Source organism: Poromitra crassiceps, assembly GCF_964638095.1.
Source record: "Poromitra crassiceps genome assembly, chromosome: 14".
Taxonomy (NCBI): domain Eukaryota; kingdom Metazoa; phylum Chordata; class Actinopteri; order Beryciformes; family Melamphaidae; genus Poromitra; species Poromitra crassiceps.
The window spans coordinates 27,731,623-27,755,352 of record NC_139633.1 but is presented as its reverse complement, the minus strand read 5'-3'; the positions used below and the strand labels follow the sequence as shown (position 1 = coordinate 27,755,352).

The following is a 23,730-nucleotide window of genomic DNA, read 5'->3' as shown; positions in this document are numbered from 1 at the left end:
CTCAGAAATCCGCTAATAAACAGTTTATTGGTGTGCATGTAAACGCACTCAGTGTGTTCTTGTGAAGAAATAAGAGCTCAACAGATGAGGATTTTTGACATTTAGCAAAAGAGACTTTGCCATTCATCAACTTGCGGGGTGAGGGCCATTTTTAAATGCCAATGGGGGGAATGAGTAAGAGCCGTCGACGACAAGTGTTTTAGGATGCGCGTCGGAATACCGAGTACATACCCATGTATGTACACAGTACACAGCATCCTCATGGGAAGAGGGAAGCCTTCACTGAGACTTACTCTATTCTCCAACTAGCTGGGAAGCTGTGGAACACTGGTCAGATAGCCACCAGATCACATTTACAAGCACTCCAAGCATTTCTCCATTCAACCCAGAGTACCACTCTCCATTCAACCCAGAGTACCACTCTCCATTCAACCCAGAGTACCACTCTCTGTTGACTGGGAGTGGATGAATGCTCCCTATCCTCAGAGTTTGTTCAGTTAGCAGGATGTTGCGTCTCCCCATCGTTCCACACTATTGCTCTTCACTAAATACAGAGAAATCTGAGCAGGGGCACAGTAGCCAAAAATATTTTATATTTCTCCGAAAGGAAGCTTTTTTTCCCCCATTTGTGTTTATATCAGAATATGCTATTTCAAATGTATGCTGCAAGATTGGACAATGTAAATTGTTGATTCATATTAGGGATGTTCATCAATAATCGATAATCGATAATTGATCGTTGAGGAATGAATTCGATCACGTGGAATCTTTATCGAGTATTGTTTTTTTTGGACTAGGTTTGGGTGGAATTCGTTCCTCCTCGCCCCACTCCATTGCACAGCCGACTAACGTGAGGTGGAGCTTCAGTCTCTAGTTTTCTGGCTGGGCGGAGGCCTTTGTGCCAACAAAGCCGTTTTAAACATGGGGAATTCACACTGGATATACAGTATATACATATAAAATGTCATTCTGATAGGATTTCTATTTCCTGTTCAGCTGTGGTGCCCGGGCCTCAACTAAAGCCTTACCTTCATGATGTCCAGCCTCTCTTCGTCACAGCGGACAAAGACGCTGGAGGAGGAGGACAGGGGCAGCGAGGTGGACAGGGTGACCGCCTCCTGGGCGAGGCGGCGGGCACGGGCTGCGCTGTTGGCGTCGCTGGCGTTCTTCACCTGAGACATGTAATGGTAGTTGACCTTGAACATCAGTTTCCCCTCCTCGTCCTCTGAAACCATCTCAAAGGTGTCTGGGCCAGGGAGGAGACCACAGTGAGGGGTTAGGAGATATGACGTCATGCTGTACTCATGGTTGACAGGCATGGCCTATCATTGTCTACAGAGTAAAACATACTTTTATATCCACATCAACTTTGCATATACTGAAAGCAAACTGATTTCAATATAAACACACACACACACACACACACACACACACACACACACACAAAAAACATGATTGCAATGCAAATAAGACAATAATGTAAGTTAGGGCAGGATCCATGTAAACATCATACTCTGTTAGTACCAGAATGCTCTGCCTGTGATACACTAGAAGACTTTGAAAATCTGAACAGATGATGAAAAGACTGGGGAGTTTACTTTACACTACAAGACTGGTTCATTAAGCTTTTTTTTATCACGACTGAAAAAACGGACTGAAATACACGACACAACTGACTCAGACGAGGCAGTATACACTACAAGACTTTTCACTTTGAAATTCAAACATGTTTGATATATAATCTTTGTGGCTCCGACTGGCGTCGGGAGGCAGTTTACACTTGATGACTAGAAATCTGGAGGCAGTTTACACTAACAGATTAGAAATCTGTACCCAGTATAGACTAACAGATTTTGCTGCCGACTGGCACAACAACTGCAGACTAGGGCACGGTGGCTCAGTGGTAGAGCTGTCGCCTCACAGTCAGAAGGTCCTGAGTTCGATTCTTGCGTCGTGGGACACTGTGGGCGCTGTGGTTGTGTCCCCCCCCCATATCTTCAGTGCCTACTGCCCAGGTGGGGTATCTCGTCGTAAGGGCCTTTCTCTCTGTGTGGAGTTTGCATGTTCTCCCCGTGCTCCCCCAGGGGGTTCCTCCGTATATAACCCCCCCATTAAAAACATGCAGAAGATCAGATCGTCATCGTCATCCGACCAGTGACGACAACATCCGAAGTTGGTCCCCGGGCGTTGTACGAGAAAGCAACCACTGCTCGTGGCCTGCCCCTCGGAGGAAAGGACATGCCTGGATGGGTTAAATGCAGAGGACACTTTTCACCGGCCACTGTCAGCATGAGTGTGTTGTGGCCGCATGCATGTATTGTGGTGTTCGTGTGACAATAAAAGACGGGGCTTGTCCCGTTACGAGAGTAGAGTCAACAAAGACAGACTGGAAATCCTGTGTAAAATTGGGGGGAAAGTCTTGTAGTGTAAACTAGGCAGTAATGCATTAACTATTATGTGGAGTCCCCCAAATTGACTGGCATTAATAGAGACCAGTAAACACCAAGATCTTCATCATCAGATAATGGCACCTTCATATCCGTTGTGCTTTAATAAAGCAGTGGTAAAACAAAGATGTCTTGTTATACTGGGTCTCTATTTGACTGCGTCTTCTTGGGTTCTCTTTTAGTGTCGTGCTCAGACCGAAGCAAACCTGTTCACAGTCATGTCACTTGCAATTACATTAGACGCCGGGCCGCTTACAAATTCAATTGGAGCACGACAAAAGTAGCATAACCAATCACGGATGGAGTGATGGATAAGAGGAAAGGGAGGAGGGGCAGTCTTCCTCCCTTTCAGAGGGACGCAATATGCATCATATCAGATAGAGCATGGGAGGGAGATGGAGAGATAGAAGAGTGTGTGTGTGTGTGTGGGGGGGGGGGGGGGGGGGCGATGTGTATGAGCCTGAAAAAAGTGTGAGGAAAAACCAACCAACATCCACACGTCGAAGCAACAGACGTGTCCCTGTCGACAGCATTTTTTTAAATTCTTCTTCACACACTTCTTCTTTATCATCATCATCAGTATAATGGAAGCTAGGGCTCTGTCTGTCTGTTTCTCTGTCCCACTGTGATGTCATAAATCCCACTGTGACATCATCAGTGATGTCATAAATCCCACTGTGACATCATCAGTGATGTCATACATCCCACTGATGAAATCCCACTGTGACATCATCAGTGATGTCATAAATCCCACTGTGACATCACCAGTGATGTCATACATCTGACATCATCAGTGTGTCTGTGGCAGCGGTGTCTGTCACGATGATGTCAGTGATGTCATCAGTATCCTGTCAGTAGTGTTTAGTAGGGTGGCCAGCTAACATTAAGCTAACCTAACCATTACTGTGTACTAGATAACTAAACGACTCGATTGAGAAACTTGGTCCAGCATGAAGGCCCTGGGATCCAGATTCTCCTTCTATGCTGGTTTCCTGGTGGGAAACCTCACACTCTACATGTTCCTGCAGCAGGTGTGCTTTGAGGACAGTTCCTCAGCTGGCCATCCCAGTGGTTTGGACAAGTCTCCGGACTACCCCCATGAACCTGAGGAAGAGGGGAAGGTTTGGAAGAAGGAGAGGTCGGCACTGTTCAACTTGAACCACCCTCATCACGTAGTTGAGGATAGCCGCATGGCAGATGAGCTATACAAAAAGGTGCGCATTCTTTGCTGGGTAATGACTACTCCCAACAATTTGGAGAAGAAGGCTCGGCATGTGAAGTCCACATGGAGTCGACACTGCAACGTGGTGGTCTTCATGAGCTCTGTGGACGACCCCGACTTCCCCACTGTTGGCTCGGGCACCGGGGAGGGCCGGGACCAGCTCTACCGGAAGACGATCCGGGCGTACCGTTATGCCTACGAGCATCACGGCCACGGGGCCGATTGGTTCCTCAAGGCCGATGACGACACCTACGTCATCGTGGACAACCTACGCTGGGTTCTTGCAAACCGCAGGTCGGACGCCCGTGTACTTTGGCCGAAGATTCAAGGCCTTCACCGAGCAGGGCTACATGAGCGGGGGCGCGGGCTACGTGCTGAGGAAAGAGGCCCTGCGGAGGTTCGTAGAGGGTTTCAAAAACAAGGTGTGCACTCACACTGCCTCTACAGAAGACATGGCAACTCACACTGCCTCTACAGAAGACATGGCACTCACACTGCCTCTACAGAAGACATGGCGATGGGGCAGTGCATGGAGAAAGTCCTCACACTGCCTCTACAGAAGACATGGCGATGGGGCAGTGCATGGAGAAAGTCACTCACACTGCCTCTACAGAAGACATGGCAATGGGGCAGTGCATGGAGAAAGTCACTCACACTGCCTCTACAGAAGACATGGCGATGGGGCAGTGCATGGAGAAAGTCACTCACACTGCCTCTACAGAAGACATGGCGATGGGGCAGTGCATGGAGAAAGTCGGGGCGCAGGCAGGAGACTCTAGAGACACTATACAGAGGGAGACGTTTCACCCCTTTCCCCCTGAGGTGCACCTCACTGCCACGTTTCCTTCCCGGTACTGGAAGTACTGCTACTACCCCATCTCAGAGGGCCCAAAGAGCTGCTCGGACCTGTCCGTGTCTTTCCACTACGTACATGCTTCACTCGTGTATGTATTGGAGTACTACACATACCACCTGCGTGCCTTTGGCTACAGATACCGATACCAGCCCCCCGCCCCCTGCTGGGCTACAACACTGAGGAATGACCACACAATATAAAATGCAGTGTAGAGGCGGGTCCAGGCTGCCAGTCTTCTCGCTGATCGGCTTGTTAGTTTCCAGTAAATAGAACAATATAGCACCGTTAAACACACACACACACACACAAACAGGAAGTAAAAACTCACCAAACTGGAGCTTCTTCATGGCAGCTACGTATTTTTCCTCTAGGGAGCGTACGATGGCCAGGGGCTTAGGCCGGTTTGATACCTTCTTCGAAGACTCTGCCAGCTTCCTCTCTGGTAGGGAGGCGGGGTGGGGTGTGGGTGGTAGGGAGGCGGGGTGGGGTGTGGGTGGTAGGGAGGCGGGGTGGGGTGTGGGTGGTAGGGAGGCGGGGTGGGGTGTGGGTGGTAGGGAGGCGGGGTGGGGTGTGGGTGGTAGGGAGGCGGGGTGGCGTGGGGTGTGGGGAGGAGAAAGCATGAGAGAGGAGTTGACAAAGAGGTAGCGGTGGCATACAGTACAGTATGTAAAAATGTTAGATCGGCAACAGCTTCAGAGCTGGCAAAAAAGTCAAGATACATATATGCAGGCATGCAACATACCCAAGCACAGCAGCAAGGCTGGCAGAAACAACTACAGTAATACGAACTTGACAAGAATTTGATAGAGAATATTGATCTAAAGATTGCTCCTGAACAACACCCTTTTCTCACTGATCCTCCCACGCACTACAATCCTGCTACGCACGGAATCATGGCATTTGGTAACAAGAATGGAATCAACTGTAAAACATGGAATATTGCAGAATTGTCCATAATTTGGCTGAAATTGATCAAAAGTAGGAGGCCTAATAATGATCAAAATCACAAGTAGACCTAATTATTGTAGTAACCTAAATGATTTCATCCTCCTAATCAAAACTGGGTAAGTGGGCTCAGTGTCAGTCACGATTTGTGATGTCATCAGTGATGTCACTTGAGCAATTGATGTCATCGGTGATGTCACTCGAGCAATTGCGATGCCTTCCTGGCTGAGGCTATATAAGTGGTGGGAGTATAAGGAGGGAGGAGAGGACAAGGCTGAGCTACCGGGAAAAGGTAGTTTCTCCAGAGTCTCCACCCTCGAAGATTTCTAGTAATAACTGTAGGCCGAGAGAAATAATTCTGTTTTCAATTGGGGGGTTTTGAGAGGGGGTTGGTCTTGTGTGGGGACCCTTACATGACCTCACAGCTTGGTTTCCACTTTGAGAAACATGTCACAGAGGCTGTCTGAGAGAGACAAGTCATAGAAAAGTATGCATTTATTTTTGCCTAAGTCACATTGTCTTGACTTAGGCAAAAATAAAACGGCCCTAAGTCACACGCTTGACATAGGCCATTGCACTACCAGGTAGGAACAGCGTGATCTTTTCAATTAAGGACTTAGGCCATTTTACCAGAGGTGGCCGGCATCATGAAGAGATGATTTAGGCAAAAATATAATTTTCCTCAAAAAATGACATAGGCCATTATTTTAAGAATAAAATTAGTAGTACCGTAAATTCCGGACTATAAGCCGCACCGGTGTATAAGCCGCACCTGCAAAGTTGACTATTTTTTTCTTATATAAGCCGCACCGGACTATAAGCCGCGGGTGTTTTAATGGTATTTTATTTTATTTTATTGTGTTTTAATGTTTAATTACCATATGTAAGGGTTCATGCACAGAGGGGATTGTCGGGAAAGAGATGGCTGTTTGAGGAAGCTCCCATTTATTAACATTTCAACAAAACAACATAACACAACACCACCTGTGTTGTTTTTTACACTGCACACAGTGTCATACAGTGTGGTGAAAAGAGGGCAAGAGAGGAAATTAAAACAGAAGTGGATTTATAGTTAGAAAGAGTGCTAAAAAAGAGAGATTTTTTTTTTTTTTTTTGAAAAAATTCATAGATAAGCCGCACCGTTATATAAGCCGCAGGGGCCAAAAAAGGCCAAAAAATGGGAAAAAAGGTGCGGCTTATAGTCCGGAATTTACGGTATATATGACACAATTAAGTAAAAGCATAAGAGGCCCCCTTTAACTCTTAAACTGCCATTTTTACCTGTATTCAATATGCTTTGGGGCCTTAAGGTTAGATAATATGTTGTACGTCTCTTGATGACTTTTGCGGGACCTATGGATACCTACTGTATACCTGTATAGTCATAAGAATCTTAAGAAAAGTTGTTTCCTCGCTAAAACTACAATATCGGGTTGATGTATGTTGCCCCCACTGTTTGCCAGCCTTTCCCATTCCTTATCCTGAGGAATGACATTGCCATCGTTAGGAGACGCTCGCGCGGGCCACACAGACCTATTGCGAACTTCAAAGTACAACTCTATCGACGGCCGAAGCGTGTTAAAATGATACTGTTGAATTGCCTACGATGAAGCAAAGAAAAGGAGGGTTGATGGGATGGAGGAGCAGTTAATGCATCAACATAATTAACTGTCTATATATAGCGGGTTTATGGCTATTACGGCTCCATACTTGTACCGGGGACAGATGCACTTAACCATGAAATTACCGGCACATTTAACGGCCCTATTAGCCACTTGGGACAGAAGAGGGGGTACGCGTGAGAAAAGCGAGGGGCCGTCGATATCGTCATTTTATTTGGCCCGTTTGGTCGACGCAGGGATATCAATGCTTCACAGGAATGCATCCCCTCCTCCCGCTCCAGTTCAATTGCAAAGTCCTTCCATAGATGTGTCTTAAAGACTAAGTCCTTCCATAGATGTGTCTTAAAGACTAAGTCCTTCCATAGATGTGTCTTAAAGACTAAGTCCTTCCATAGATGTGTCTTAAAGACAAAGTCCTTCCATAGATGTGTCTTAAAGACTAAGTCCTTCCATAGATGTGTCTTAAAGACTAAGTCCTTCCATAGACGTGTCTTAAAGACTAAGTCCTTCCATAGATGTGTCTTAAAGACTAAGTCCTTCCATAGATGTGTCTTAAAGACTAAGTCCTTTCATAGATGTGTCTTAAAGACTAAGTCCTTCCATAGATGTGTCTTAAAGACTAAGTCCTTCCATAGATGTGTCTTAAAGACTAAGTCCTTCCATAGATGTGTCTTAAAGACTAAGTCCTTCCATAGATGTGTCTTAAAGACTAAGTCCTTCCATAGATGTGTCTTAAAGACTAAGTCCTTCCATAGATGTGTCTTAAAGACTAAGTCCTTCCATAGATGTGTCTTAAAGACTAAGTCCTTCCATAGATGTGTCTTAAAGACTAAGTCCTTCCATAGATGTGTCTTAAAGACTAAGTCCTTCCATAGATGTGTCTTAAAGACTAAGTCCTTCCATAGATGTGTCTTAAAGACTAAGTCCTTCCATAGATGTGTCTTAAAGACTAAGTCCTTCCATAGATGTGTCTTAAAGACTAAGTCCTTCCATAGATGTGTCTTAAAGACTAAGTACTCATTAAACAATCAGACATCCGTCCAGGCCTCTGTCCTGGCTGCAAGCCCCCACGCTGTACGAGCTGCGCTCTCTATGATGGGAGGGGTGATTCCTGTGCCTGTTATCATATGGATTTCTTTATGTAAAGTGACAACGACATCAATCTTTATGTGCACCACCGCCCCCCCCCCCCCTCCCTCCACACACACACACACACACACACACACAACTCCCCACCTCAGTTATCACTAGGACAGCCATTGATGTGGACTGAACATACAAATCCTCTGGAGGTGGAAAACGGAGGAAAAGGGCAGGTGGGGCGGTAATTAATATCGAGGGCGTTCCAGGTGGCACCCAGCACAAAAAGGGAGATAATTAATTTTCACTATAATTCCCTCCATAAGTAGTAACACAATGGCAGAATGTATGACTATTTTGATCATTGGTTTCACACACTTCCTGTAATAAAACCTCTAAAAGCAAAAATCTTATGAGATGGTGGACCCCTAGGACAAAATCTTATCAAACAGGGAGCCATGGTCAAATCTGTCAAGTTCACGTGTCCGTGACGTGAAAAAGTTTGAGAAGCACTGGTGTTAAGGCAATGAGGGAGGTGCAAGGCTCCATCGCGGTGTTATTGATAGCCCTGCTTTCTTTAGGTGACTAATGGCTAGCTAGAAGATTCTCTCTCTCTCTCTCCCTGAACAAATAACATGTTTTATGACCTGCACACCTCACCATCCACCATTCTTCTAAACCTGACGCTGTCCATCTTCTCCAGAAGGGCTCCAGGGAGATTTCAGAGGATCAGAGATGGCACCAAGGATATAGGAACGGGGTAGCAATTTTGGAGACAAGTCCTTGGAAGTGGACCATCCATCAAGGTAGTCAAGAAATATATACAGTATATATATACCATAATTTAGAACTTGCCAAGGTGGGTGAGCCAATGTGGTCTCCTGCCATGTCATCGCCTTCATTTCAAACCATCTTAAAGGAACACTCCGCCCATTTTCCACCAGCTTTGTATCATTAGAACATCAGTAGTATATCAGAAAACTGTAAACGGTTTTGAAGTCTGTCATTTAATTTGACAGTTATTGCGTGTTCAAGTGTGGACCAGTGACATCACTGGTCCACACTAACTCAAATTAATAACTCATTAACTCAAATCAACTCTCAATAACTGTCAAACTAGATGAATGATGAATAGTTTGGCAATAACTGTCAAATTAAATGACAGACTTCAAAACCGTTTACAGTTTTCTGATATACTACTGATGTTCTAATGATACAAAGCTGGTTGAAAATGGGCGGAGTGTTCCTTTAAAGCGAGCTATAGGAAGAGAGGATTGGGTGTGCTTCTCTTGGATTTTGAAGTTCCACGACACTTATGATGCAAAGATTATGATGGCTTTCTTTCAAGGCTACCTGAGAAGTACATATTAAAACAAAGTCCAAACTTTTTCTTCATACTGTGGCCTTCATCAGGAAACGGCAGACCAAACTACATGAACACCATACCATTTCTGGGGGACATCTTTCGTCTCAAAATGAATAAAAACAAACAAACAAATAAACAAGGATGAGTTTTTTGACGTGTTGCTTGGGACTGTGAGATCAAGTTCAAGTTTTAAAAACAGGCCAATGGCGTCCTTCATTAAAATGAAATCGTTGGGAGGCTAAAGTCAATCACAGCTCAGGGAATTTGGACTTTTTTGGCGAGCTAAACTTAGAGACCCGTTTTCTTGCCCTTGCACCGAGAAGGCAGGACACCGAGACAAACGGATGAGGGAGAGACAGAAAAATGGAGAGAGGCAAAAGATCTGGGACCTGCCGAAATAATTCAGACCAAGTTGAAAGAAGTGGAAATTAAAAATACTGGCTGAAAGCCAAGAGGGTTTGCAAGTCAGAGAGGGAGAGGAGGAGCTACCGACTACGATAATGAGGACAGGATTTCAAAAGAAGACGCTCTGAACTCGCTGTGCACATAAGAGACACTGGATGAAATAGGCCACGCCCATCACGGGGGAAAGCTCTCCATTCATTTCCACAAAACCAGCGTCATTTTCCTTGAATTAAACATAGCTAAAAAGCTGTTGTGTGGTGGGGCTGCGCAGACAACAAATGTAAAAAATCGCCAATTAAAAGTTTTTTTGCACTCCCGAGCAAAACAAGGAAGCCGTTGAGAATTGGCGAGAAGAACAATGTGGATCTAGCTGTCAAGGAAGTAAGTTGGAGTGTTCATCTTCCGTATATATGATCTTTGTATGCAACGCGCGACCATAGGAGAATGTTAGGATTTGGGGGGGGGGGGGTTTTGGGGCATGGTTTCTGAATGATGACGCGCCCCGCGGCGTCTCTATACTGACACTTGTTGTTTGTGTGTACTGTATACATACCCTGGTTGGCCTGCCGTAGGCTGGTGGTAGCAGCGTACACTATCTCTGCCGTCCTCTGGATGTCGGGCACCAGCAGAGACAAACCCTCAGGCTCCGGATCAGAACTATCCGGCTTCACCACACCTTTACTCTTATCCTTCTTTGACCTGGAAACGGGACAAAGAGAAATGACAAACCGTATGTGTGCGTGTGTGTGTGTGTGTGTAAATTCCTATTGGGATATCAGTTGGTCAAGAATACAGTGTTCCTAAAAGGGATCTTGATTCTTGTGCATTGACGTTCTTTGAATGGTCGGTTCTTGTCAGTGGATTTCAGAGTAGCAGCAAATGTGTGAACATTTCAAAAGCTATAGGGGCTTTTCTGTCCTTTCTAAAGGAGATCCCAGTGTCCATCAGCGTGGATGTCACACTCGTAGAAAGGTAAAATAATGAGGAACTGAGGAAAAATAAAGGTGCTAGTCTTTCTCAGTGGGTTATGAGTGTGAGCCAGAAGCCACTCATAACTCTTGCCGACCATGCTTAGAGGCTGAAGTGCAGATCTCAGTTTCACCTTCTTGCACACAAACGGGCATTTCTCATGTGCTGTTATGGGGGGAATGTGCAGGAGAAGCCCAGACACACCGGAAACGTATCCGACGCGGAAGTCATTTTGGCATCCGGGTTAACAGTCTCGTGTCCTGCAGCGAGAGTTTCTGCGTCTATTTTCGACGCTAGCCGTGAGCGGCCGCGTGCAGCCGGGGCATGAAGTCAGCACAAGTTGTGAGCGGCGCGGAGCAAAACAGAGCGCTGGTGCGAATGGGCCAGGCTTCCTGATGGACACGTCCGTGACGCGCTGCGTCCCCATACGTTTCCAGTGTGTCTGGGCTGTTAGAGGTGTGAAGGGAAGAAAGGTCCGACCCAATGTTCAGACAGACAGAACCAACGCCCCATGTACCATGAATTATTTGCCCGGCTTTTATTCGGCCTCACGGCATAAATAACTTTTATTTATACGCCAGCAGCTATCTGCCTTCACAGCTCTCCACTGGCTTTGGCCCGAGCAGACCTCACTTTTTATGGGCATGATTTTGGAGCAAACAAAAACAAGTCCCGGTCCACACAGTTTGAAAAGCAGAAGTGAGAAGAAAAAAAAAAGGCAGAAATGCCAATCTTCTAACTTTGTCATTAAATACAAAGGGGAGCAGGTAGGCAAGTGGATTCTGCACACACAGTGCGTTTACATGCACACCAATAAACTGATAACTGTGAATAATCAGTTTATGGCAATAATCTGATTTCTGTGTTTACATGCACTTTAATAATCCGACAATAGGAAAAACCCGGGTTTACATGATTCAGTCAATTAGTCAGATTTCTCTCCAGAAGGCGGCAGTAATTCAACTTTTTACATGCAACTTGTGCATACGCAGATGTATAAACCCACAAGAAACCTGATACGCTGTATACATGCACTCAAAAGACAGGTTATTGGCCAAAAACCTAGGTATGTTTATCGGTTTATCCATAACCCGATAACGGCCATAAACGGATAAAGCTTATCGGTTTATGCTGTTTACATGACCATTTGAATAATCAGGTAACTCCAGAAATCCGCTAATAAACTGTTTATTGTCTGCATGTAAACGCACTCATTGAGGTCACCCAAAAGGCATCCTCTTCTTCTGCCGTCACGTGAAGCGGAATAGCTGCTAAGCTCCGCCCCTATCCCAGAATCCTCTGCTCCGGCCGAGGACGGTGGTGGACGGCAAAGGTTTTCTGCCACCGCCACTTGGAGTTCCATTTATGCAAAATCCGCCTATGGTCGCAACAGTCTCCCTTCTGTTCTCCACATTGGAGAATAGAGGTAATGTTCACTCACTATATAGTACAACAATAGTCAAACAAGTTACTGGCGATGTACATGCACATTTTTACAACAATTACAATCGACCATGCGTAATGTCATTACACTTTAGTTCCTCATAGAGGAGCAAAACATGGGCCGTCGGGGGATTTGCATTCTACAACGAGCTCCCGAGCCTTAACCCATTGATACCTGATGCAGCTTTTGCGTGCATATCCCTCATTTGTGTGCGTGTCCCTTTAAGACCGCGAACCGCAGCATGCGGTTCGCGGTCTTAAAGGGATAGGGGTGGGCAATTATTTTTCATGGGGGGCCACATGAGAAACCCAGATTGTTGCCGGGGGCCGAACAAATATTGTCATGCCGTAACCCATGGATGGGCAACTTTGATGATAGAGAGGGCCACAAAAAATGTCCTCGCTACCAGGTTTTGCTGAGGGCCGAACGGCGCCAGCGCGAAAAATTTGGTGCATTTGAAGCCAGGTTTAGAGGAATAACTCATTTTAAATTAACAGTTGTGATGTCATTATTCAGTCTTAACCACCAATATTTGATCCTTTTCTCACTCACTCCTATGTCACCACCTGCTCTCAGGGCTTGAAATTAACTTTTTTGACCACCTGCCAATATGGCTGCTAGATTTTAAAGTTACCAGCCAATTAGAATTTCCACTAGCTGAAATGTTTTTCTTGAAACAAATCAGAATATGAGTGGGTTAATTTAAGCATCAGTAAGTGTCCTGGGATGATCAAAGCCTGTGTTGAGGGTCACACGAACAAAAATGCAGTCTTGAAGGTAGATAAATCCAAAACCAATGAGTTATTTGAGTTATTTAAATTTCTACTTCAATGTAGCCTTTTAGTCATAAAGATTATTGAAAGATATTCCATATTCCAGACTGAAATGCTATAACAGAAGTGGAGTATTGGCCAGAATATGACATGAACATTTGGACACTTATTCAGCAGGTATCTTGCATGTTGCGTTCAGGTGCACTGTGTGTGTGTGTAAAAAAAAAAAAAAAAACTTTTGCAATTCCATCGCGGGCCACACAGGAGGCGCCCGCGGGCCGTATTTTGCCCATGTGTGGGATACACACACAAATGCTGCATCAGGTATCAATGGGTTAATAGGCCATATGTTGCGGGCGGCTTATAAACCATTATCTGGTACAACAAGAGGATGATAGGATTCTTCCTGTGGTACGGGATATTATTAGAGGAGAATACAGGATGAATGATGCAACACTCATGTCATATGCATTCTAAAAATACCCACTTAGTGACATGTGGCAGTAAATTCATAATAAGCCCCTTATGGGAGGCGACATGTATGTATGTGAATCTAAGTAAAGCAAGTTGTCAAGACGTTTGCAGGACCTGTGACCCGTAGAGGAGCTGTCACGTCTGAACATGTTGGGGTCACATCCCTTTGGTTTAACCCTCAAAAGACCTAGAAGCATTTTTGGGGCGCCTGACTCTCCCGTGTTTATGTTGTTTTTCTCAGCTATTCTAGCAGCACCAAGTGTCACACATTGTTTGATTCGGGAGAACGTTACATTTCAGTCTGGTTACATTTAAAATCCCAATTTTACATTTGCTTTGTCTGAGAATGGATGGATATATTTTTCGGTGAACAAGACAGAACCCCAGATTATTTTATTTGATTTTGAAAATGTTTGAGACTTCTTTTTTTTTGTCTACATCGAACCTTTCCTAGGCAAGGCACTTTTACTGCCACTGTTTTATAGCCAGCCTAAGTGAGTAACGGTGGCTCGTTTGAAATAATGAATTGAAATGAATCCAAAGCTTCCTCGGTTGTGAACCCTCATTTGCCATCTTGGTTTTGAGCGACTGTCGCGCAAACCTGCCAATCGTGACACAGTGGGTGGGACTAAATTGCCTTCGAACGCAGATACCTGGTGCACACGGTACTCCCCACTGCACCAGAGTCTGATGATTCCACCGCAACATCGCCTAAAGCGACTCGTTTTTAAAGAACATATTCCAAAGCTTCCTCGTTGTGAACTTGTCGTTTTATCTGAATTTTTAAAGCATGTGGATAGGATTAGCGGTTCAAAGTTACGAAGCATTTTAGAACAATGGCTATCTTTAGCCGCGGCCGGCAGTCTGTCTTTGAGGGTTACATGTTGACTCGTCAGAATGGGAGCTATGCAATATTGATACGTCTTGGTGCATTTGTGTGTAGATGGAGAGGAGGTAAAGTGGTGCAAGTGTAGCAGAGAAGATGCAAGGATTTGTGTAGTAGTGAAATGTTCTGCGGGTGGCAGAATTCTGGGGGAAACGGAATATTTGAAAATGTTTCCATTATTTTTGGAATAAAAACTGAAATTTAAACATACTGAATCTCAGTGTCGACCTTAACGACCTAATGTCAGTGGAAACTGGAAACCAATCACTGAATTTAACTACCTCTCCTCACCTTCATAACTGATCAATGTTAAGTGATGGAAGCTACGCGGATGCTCCGGGTCTTACCTGAGGCGATTGGTGTACGTGTCCACGCAGGTCTTCATCTTGGCCAATAGCATTCCCACAGAGGTCGGTCCCTCGGAGCGTTCTTCATCCTCCTCTTCCTCATCCTGCCCCGGGTCCCCAGAGAGGGGCAGCAGCAGGGGAACCAGGGCAGTGCTGGTGGAGATGGCCCTCAGCAGCTCCAGGAGGGCCCGATACAGGGGCACATGGCGCGCCATGTCCAGAACTGCAGAGAGAGGAGAGGAGGGGGAAACAGAGGGTCAGATGGTCAGGAGGAGACAAAGGAATTTAAGGGGAAACAACGAGGTCGAGAGACTCCTTTTTCCTGCGTTGCACTCAGCTGTGCATTTCATCCAACATAAGTTGACTATGCCCAAAAGGACATTTTCAAATCTCTAGTCCATTTGCTTTGGCCCAAGTCGAGGATCACAATTTGGTGCGGGGAAAGAAAGTTTCTTTCAAATATTTCAACGTGGCAGTATCAACATTAGCTACAGTATCAACATTAGCTACATTAGCTGCAGTATCAACATTAGCTACATTAGTCAATTAGCTACAGTATCAACATTAGCTACAGTACGTTTGGAGTAAGAACGTGATCTGATCAAAGAAATGCACAATGCTTCCTGCGGTCGGATGTGATCACAGTTGGAGCCCAAAGCCCCAGGGTTGGATTAGGAATGTGCCAAGAAAGCTCCCTCTCAATAAGATCTCATTTTACTATTCCACTTTTGCCAAACAAAACCAACAAAGAGGAAACTCCTCCAGGGTTCCAAATAACTGATCTGAGAAAAAAAACGTGATACCGGGAAAAGACACTAGATTTCCTCTGCACTCCACGACACAAGTGAAAGATTCATTTAATATCTGAGAACACGAGAGAACATTAGGGGAGCATCCGTCTCCTGGCTTCAAGTGAGGCCGTGTGTGCACCTGGGGTCATCAGGGGAGCAGAGCGGAGGAAAACTCCAGATTGCTATGAGATTGATACTCGTCAGCAGTACCAAGCTGGTGAAACGGGATATTAAAGATGATTAGATTTCCAGGAATGGACAAAATGACAAACGACATGCTAAGATAAGGAGCAGCCCGGGGGGCGGTCAAGAGCGACTCCAGAACTCAATTTGGACTCTTTGAAAACAAAATGGGCAACCAGCCGGAGATTCGCCACGACGATACCACACTTCATGTCCTCGACGCGACTCAAAGCTGTCCCGCGTTCTGCTGTGGAGAAAAATGAAGCTGGTACAAGGTAGTAAGGGAGGGCATCAAGGGCAGTAAATCTAAAGAAAAGCCTCAGGGGGCTTTGGCAGCAACCTCCTACTTTCTCCAAAGAAAAGACTGAATCAAATAAAAACGGAGAAGAGGAGAATTTGGGGGATGTCATTTGAGAGAAATAGGATGAGCCAGGCAGCAGGATAGATTGGAAAACTCACTAACGACTGAAAACACTACCAAAGGAACGCACGTCTGTGTGTTTATGCACGGGAGAGATGGAAAACTCACTAACGACTGAAAACACTATCAAAGGAATGCACGTCTGTGTGTTTATGCACGGGAGAGATGGAAAACTCACTAACGACTGAAAACACTATCAAAGGAATGCACGTCTGTGTGTTTATGCACGGGAGAGATGGAAAACTCACTAACGACTGAAAACACTACCAAAGGAACACACGTCTGTGTGTTTGTGTACGGGAGAGATGGAAAACTCACTAACGACTGAAAACACTATCAAAGGAATGCACGTCTGTGTGTTTGTGCACGGGAGAGATGGAAAACTCACTAACGACTGAAAACACTACCAAAGGAATGCACGTCTGTGTGTTTGTGCACGAGAGAGATGGAAAACTCACTAACGACTGAAAACACTATCAAAGGAACACACGTCTGTGTGTTTGTGTACGGGAGAGATGGAAAACTCACTAACGACTGAAAACACTACCAAAGGAACACACGTCTGTGTGTTTGTGTACGGGAGAGATGGAAAACTCACTAACGACTGAAAACACTATCAAAGGAATGCACGTCTGTGTGTTTGTGCACGGGAGAGATGGAAAACTCACTAACGACTGAAAACACTACCAAAGGAACACACGTCTGTGTGTTTGTGCACGGGAGAGATGGAAAACTCACTAACGACTGAAAACACTATCAAAGGAACACACGTCTGTGTGTTTGTGCACGGGAGAGAAGGAAAACTCACTAACGACTGAAAACACTACCAAAGGAATGCACGTCTGTGTGTTTGTGCACGGGAGAGATGGAAAACTCACTAACGACTGAAAACACTATCAAAGGAACGCACGTCTGTGTGTTTGTGCACGGGAGAGATGGAAAACTCTCTAACGACTGAAAACACTATCAAAGGAACACACGTCTGTGTGTTTGTGCACGGGAGAGATGGAAAACTCACTAACGACTGAAAACACTATCAAAGGAACGCACGTCTGTGTGTTTGTGCACGGGAGAGATGGAAAACTCACTAACGACTGAAAACACTATCAAAGGAACGCACGTCTGTGTGTTTGTGCACGGGAGAGAAGGAAAACTCACTAACGACTGAAAACACTATCAAAGGAACACACGTCTGTGTGTTTGTGCACGGGATAGATTGGAAAACTCACTAACGACTGAAAACACTACCAAAGGAACGCACGTCTGTGTGTTTGTGCACGGGAGAGATGGAAAACTCACTAACGACTGAAAACACTACCAAAGGAACGCACGTCTGTGTGTTTGTGCACGGGAGAGATGGAAAACTCACTAACGACTGAAAACACTATCAAAGGAATGCACGTCTGTGTGTGTACGGGAAAGATGGAAAACTCACTAACGACTGAAAACACTATCAAAGGAATGCACGTCTGTGTGTTTGTGCACGGGAGAGATGGAAAACTCACTAACGACTGAAAACACTATCAAAGGAATGCACGTCTGTGTGTGTACGGGAGAGATGGAAAACTCACTAACGACTGAAAACACTACCAGAGGAACACACGTCTGTGTGTTTGTGCACGGGAGAGATGGAAAACTCTCTAACGACTGAAAACACTATCAAAGGAATGCACGTCTGTGTGTGTACGGGAAAGATGGAAAACTCACTAACGACTGAAAACACTATCAGAGGAACACACGTCTGTGTGTTTGTGCACGGGAGAGATGGAAAACTCACTAACGACTGAAAACACTATCAAAGGAACACACGTCTGTGTGTTTGTGCACGGGAGAGAAGAGAATAGGGGTAGAGGGGGAGATGAAGAAGCAGAATGTGTGGCAGACACAAATGGAGAACATGGCAGTGGTGAGGACATGTCGTCTGTCTGTGTATGTGAGATTGTACATGACTGTGACAGTTGAGCGGCTGGAGCTCAGGTGTTCCTGCTTTGTGTTGCAGCTCGGTCACAAAGCAAACCTGACAGCTCCTCTACTTCTCTGCCACAAATAACAACAGGAGGTGGATGATGGCCCTGAAGCCTCAGTCTACTGTACGGCAGCCTCTGCTAAATTAAGATTCCAGAGAAGATGTTGATCAGAGGTATAAAAAAACAACAACAGATTAGTTCTCTTAAGCTGTGGTGTGAATTGGCATCTTCTCTGCACAACGTGTCAATTCCACAATCACAAATACATCCAATAAGAGGGACGAGACTTTATCAGGCCCTGTTCAGACCTGGTATTAATTAGCATCCGTCTTGGGCAATCCAATCTCAGTTAGGTACAGGTGTGAAGGCAACCAAGACGCATCGAGGACGCATTAAGATCCAATGTCTCAGACCGCATTTGGAGGTGGTCTGGATTGCATGTGGCCACATTCCTATGTGTGCCTGAATGCAATGCGTCCTCAGGACGTGACTTTACGACGCGACCTACAACAGCAGAAGAGGAAACACCGGTTGTATATCAATGTGGTTGTATGACAGCAGAGACGTCCTCGGCGATATATGAGGTTAAAAACAACAGTGAAGGACACACTGAAGGACCCGCCTACTCAACTGAGGTCCTCTCTGCATAACAACGGGCAATAAGAAGATGCATATTGTATGGCTATAAGATACTACTGTGGCCGGCTGCCCTGGTGAGATCAGGACATGCCATGCTAATCTTTTTGTTTGTAAATATTCAAACATTTCTGTGATCATTCAATCATTCCTATAGTAACTGCATGTAACACTTCTGCAATAACTGAATCATTCCTAGATAATAGTAACTCCATCAGACTAGGCACGGCATTGCTGCCTCCCGCCGGTTAAAAGCAACCTTGCGTTTATTTGCATCTCGAGCGGGGAAGTGAGATCTGATCACTCAAGACGCATGTGGAGACGCATTCAAATGCCAGGTGTGAACAGACGTCCTTAGAGCTGTCCTCTTGAGATCGGATCTCCCAAGACCGATGTGAATAGGCTAAAATAGCTAATACTGCTAAGGAAAGAGCAAATGTTGTCTTGATTCTTCTGAGCCATGGCTCGTCAGTAGAGTCAAGCAGCTCTTCTACGGAAGCCAATCAAAGACAAGGATTTTCACAGCCTCCAGAGACCGAGCCATATTCTTTTCCTGGAGTGGCTGTCCAGTATGCGTGGATGTACTTGGATGTACCATGTGCTCCATTTTAACCCATTGATACCTGATGCAGCATTTGTGTGTATATCCCTCATTTGTGTGTGTATCCCTTTAAGACCGCGAACCGCGTCTTAAAGGGATACACACACAAATGCTGCATCAGGTATCAATGGGTTAAGCTCCAGCCTCAAAATACATAGCCCGCGTGTCTGTGGCTCCCAGACTATTTTACATTTATATTGAAATTCCCAGCTCCCACACTGTCCCCCCTTTCCCAGCATCTGGACACCCACTGACCTCCTTGGGCTTTAATCTGCTCTCTAATGCTTTAAGCGGTATCTTTGGACGCCGCCTGGCACGGAATCCCAAATACCGTCTTCCAAATACATCGACGTCATTACCGCCAGCATCTGCTGCAAATGCCTGTGATTGATGTGAGTTGTGTCACGAGCGATGTCTGCGTTTGTGTGTCGGTCATCAAAATCCTCCCTCCTTTGTCTCAATGTCACTGACTTTTCTTTCCCCCGTGTCTCCAAGTCAACCCCACCCCCAACTAGAGCCCCACCCATACTGGATTTCTGAGGCCGAGGGAGTAAAAAATTCCGATATCGATATATCGGACCATATTCTTATATTATATTATACACATTATATTTACTTTTTTTTTGTTGCAATGAATATGATCCCTCAATTATCAAACACTTGACAAAGATATCACTTGACTTGATGACTTGAGATATGTAATGTAGGCAGGATATTTTACGAATTATCAATAAACTTTATTGTCCAAAATGATATCAATGCAATGAAATGGTAAACTTCACTGGGAATAACTATAAATACAAAAAACATAAATAGAACAAATATAAAATATAACTTGAGTTAAGAAAAAAGATCAAATATACACAACATGCTGTCTATACCTTAAAAAATACAAAATACAAAAATATCTGCAATATCGGCCGGTACCGATATATCGGTTATCGGCCGATAATATATCGGTGGACCGATATATCGGTCAGGCTCTACGCCCAACATGCCCAAGTAGATTACTGGAATATTAAAGATGGGGGGGTATGAGGAGATCTCCCAAGACATTTTTGACAGAACCCCCCCCCCCCCTTTTAAACAAATAGGTAATGAATAAGGTTATGAAGAGAAGGACGGTGCTGAATGCCGTGGACGACACCAGAACACAGGATTCCCTGACAACCTCACAACCTTCATTCTTCTAACAGCTAATATAGGAAAATATTTGTTTGAAAATGCACATACATTTGCAAAATCAGTGACGCAATCTAATCTATTCATATATGCCACTTAAATTAAGAGCAAATCTCATGTGTTTTCCGGGTTAGCAGGTCAAGAGATGGCTGCATAGAAAAAAACGTGCTCCCGACACTTTGAGCTAAAAGCAGCCCACTACCACCAGAATCTGCTCTTTGTTTTGTTACAAATTGATTTAACATTGTGGGCCTTGAGAATGGCTAACGACAAGAAGAATGCAAGTCACCCGATGAAGACCATGTCGGCCAGGCTCCCCCAGCTAGCAGCAATATGGAGGCTAACCAAGGACCTAATTTATGGGGGGGGGGGACACATGGGATATGGGACTATCGGGACATGGGACAATTTTTTGACAACCTGTTCAGCCAGCAAGTCTGTGCAATCTGTGCAAGCCAAAAGGTTCTCCAGAAAAATAATGCCCTTTTGTTTGTAAAAGCTGTCAAAATTAATTTCCACAGCAAGTGTTACTTTAAGGGGCTCCTAGTGATTCCAACGTGGTTTCCTCTCAGATCGCACAAGCAAAAATCAAATAAATCCAACGATCCCACAGCCCCCTACAGAGACCATGCAGCCACACCTCCTGCCTGCACACACCAGCAGGGAGGCAGTGGCTGTTACATTGCAGAAGAACGTCTGGTGAGATTAAACATGAATCTTTGGTAGATGGAGGAGGGTGAAGACAAAGAAAGAAAGGAGAGGAGAAGCTGTGAAAAAGGATTTGAGAGAGAAGAGTGTGTGTGTGTGTGTGTGTGTGTGTGTGTGTGTGTGTGTGTGTGTTGGGGGGGGGGCTTCGCTGGAAATCCACATGCCATTTCGTCTCGCCCACCCTCTCTAAAACAGGACTGAGAAGCTTACTGCCATTCCCTTTGCTTTGCCACCAACTGACACCCCTTTTCCCCAGTTGACTGTAATTAAATACAATGTTCATCACAGCTACACTGTTGCCTCAGCTCCTTGTTACCCTGTCTGTGTTTTTTTTGACACAATGCAATGGATTCCGCCATCTTCAGGGTGACGAAATCGCTGTCCTTCTGTGTTGGTCTTGGACGGTTTATGTTTTCGAGGAAGCAAGCAAAATGGTAGAGCATTAATATTACCATGGTAAATGAAATTCTATAGGTATGCGACGGTGACCGCTATTTTCTTTTCTTTTTGAATGTATGACTAAGTAATGTGAACAGAAATCTTTGAAATTGGTGCAGTATTGACCAAGATCGCTTCAGTTGGCACTTGGGAGCCACTTTTCAGACAGACAGAGAGAGGGTGAGTTATGAATATGAACAACTTCCTGTTTTAGGCCAAAACATGGAAATGCGATGCTTTGCGATGGACACACCGTTATACGATAATTCAAAAGTTTAACGGGTCTTCATCATTAAGGTGTTGACCAGGTTTGAGGTGGAATTGATTAACTTCCTTGGGAGGAGTTTGTTAAAGTATGACCCCTGTAAATGGCCAAAAACACACAGAAAAAAACACACTAAAGTTTCAAGATAAATTCGAAATGGCTGACTTCCTGTCGAGTTTAGGTCATGGTACCAAGAAACTTTTTTTTTAATAGTCTGGACATGATTCTCGTCGTGCCTACCAAACTTTGTACATGTACAGTATAGTAGGTGAAATGTATAGCAAGGGCTTGTTGAAATGTTTGTAGGTGGTGCTATCGAGCTATTTCTGCCACACCACTTCTGACGGGTGTGCAAAGTTGGGTCGTTTTACGGGCACCTTTAGCGCCTCAAAAATGTCATTTATTTGGACAAAGGATAATAAGGAGAGAGAAACAAAGCAAACGAGTGAGCATCTTCTAGAGAGAGGAAGGAAGAGAAGGAGGGAGGGGACGAAGCTGCCCGACTTGACAGGAACGTCAATTACAGCCACGTTCTTATTTACGACGACAGCCTTTGTTTGTGTGTAACAATGGTTCAGAGAGTGAGATGGGAATATGGCCGCCATATGGGAGAGGGTGAATTATGGCACACGGCAGAGCGGCCCTCCTGTACGCGCATAAACAAACATGGAGGATACGGGTTCCTCTCATGTAGGTCAGACCAGCCTGCCCCGTCCTTCCCTCTCATCCCCAGGGGGGGTTGACGGTTGAGTGACAGAAACCTGGTGCGGAGGCTCGAGGCACCGCCTGCCCGGCAATAGAGAGGCAAAGTGGAACGTCACTTCCTGCTTCAGCACTGGACCAGAGATTTTCTTCCACAATTTATTTTCCCATAGACATTTTGTAAAACGCTTAGAATCGGGAGAGACCATAGAACATTTCACTCAGACCAAAACTTTAAAAAAACAACACGGAAAAAATATTTTCTTTAAACCCGCATTTTTTTTTTTTAATGTTTTGGTCCAAGTGAAATGTTATGCGATCTCTCCTGTTTCTAAATATATCTGTACCGTTTGGTTTGAACAAGTACAACTATTTTTATAAGCATTTTACGAAATGTCTATGGGAAAATAAATGGCGGATGAAGATTTCTGGTACAGTGCTGAAGCAGGAAGTGACGTTCCACTTTGGCTCTCTATTCGGTCTCTAACCGGTGGTGGAAGGTGAAGACGCCAGTGCTGCTGGAGTAAAGAAGTAGGTCTACGGGGCTGCCTTCATTCTATTCACCTTATGTAGCCACGCCCATTTGACCCGGTTGTGTGGTCGTGTCACGACTTCCGGCTAAAAAAAGAAAAAGGCCGGCTGCTCCAATATCATCTAACTCTGAATTAACTAATAATTTAGTATGTAACATATCAAATAAAAGCAAACGGCAATGTCTAAGAATGCAACGGCATGTAACTGGCTCGTTAAGTCTCGCATTCCAGGGAATTATGTTAACGTCTGCGGGTCTTATAGACGTAAGTGGCTCGAGCTGCGCTCGGAGGAGAGAAAACCATCTGAAGCTTTCTTTGCTGGAGTCCAGGTATGTTTTACAAGAAAGTGCTCGTCATTGTCGACGATAACGTTATCTGACCTGGCTAACAGTGGATACTTGCTTGCTTGCTTGCTGTGTACCGAGCTCAAAGTAGTAGGCTACGTTCTTTGTTTTACCCCCTGCACT

General features: G+C 45.0%; 1 protein-coding gene and 1 pseudogene across 2 annotated transcripts in view; one reads left to right on the top strand and one right to left on the bottom strand.

The window, feature by feature from the left end:
• birc6 (baculoviral IAP repeat containing 6) overlaps positions 1–23,730 on the bottom strand; it is a gene marked incomplete at its 5' end in the record, with an annotated part of 179,405 nt that overhangs the window by 32,493 nt on the left and 123,182 nt on the right. The window contains 4 exons of the mRNA XM_083651107.1: positions 1,029–1,246; positions 4,854–4,964; positions 10,497–10,642; positions 14,837–15,059. Of these exons, the coding sequence (XP_083507233.1) occupies positions 1,029–1,246; positions 4,854–4,964; positions 10,497–10,642; positions 14,837–15,059 (698 nt within the window). The remainder of the gene's footprint in view (positions 1–1,028; positions 1,247–4,853; positions 4,965–10,496; positions 10,643–14,836; positions 15,060–23,730) is intronic.
• Positions 3,398–4,725, top strand: LOC310789515 (glycoprotein-N-acetylgalactosamine 3-beta-galactosyltransferase 1-B pseudogene; annotated as a pseudogene). The gene is made up of 2 exons: positions 3,398–4,091; positions 4,366–4,725. The product of its transcript is annotated as a glycoprotein-N-acetylgalactosamine 3-beta-galactosyltransferase 1-B pseudogene (transcript).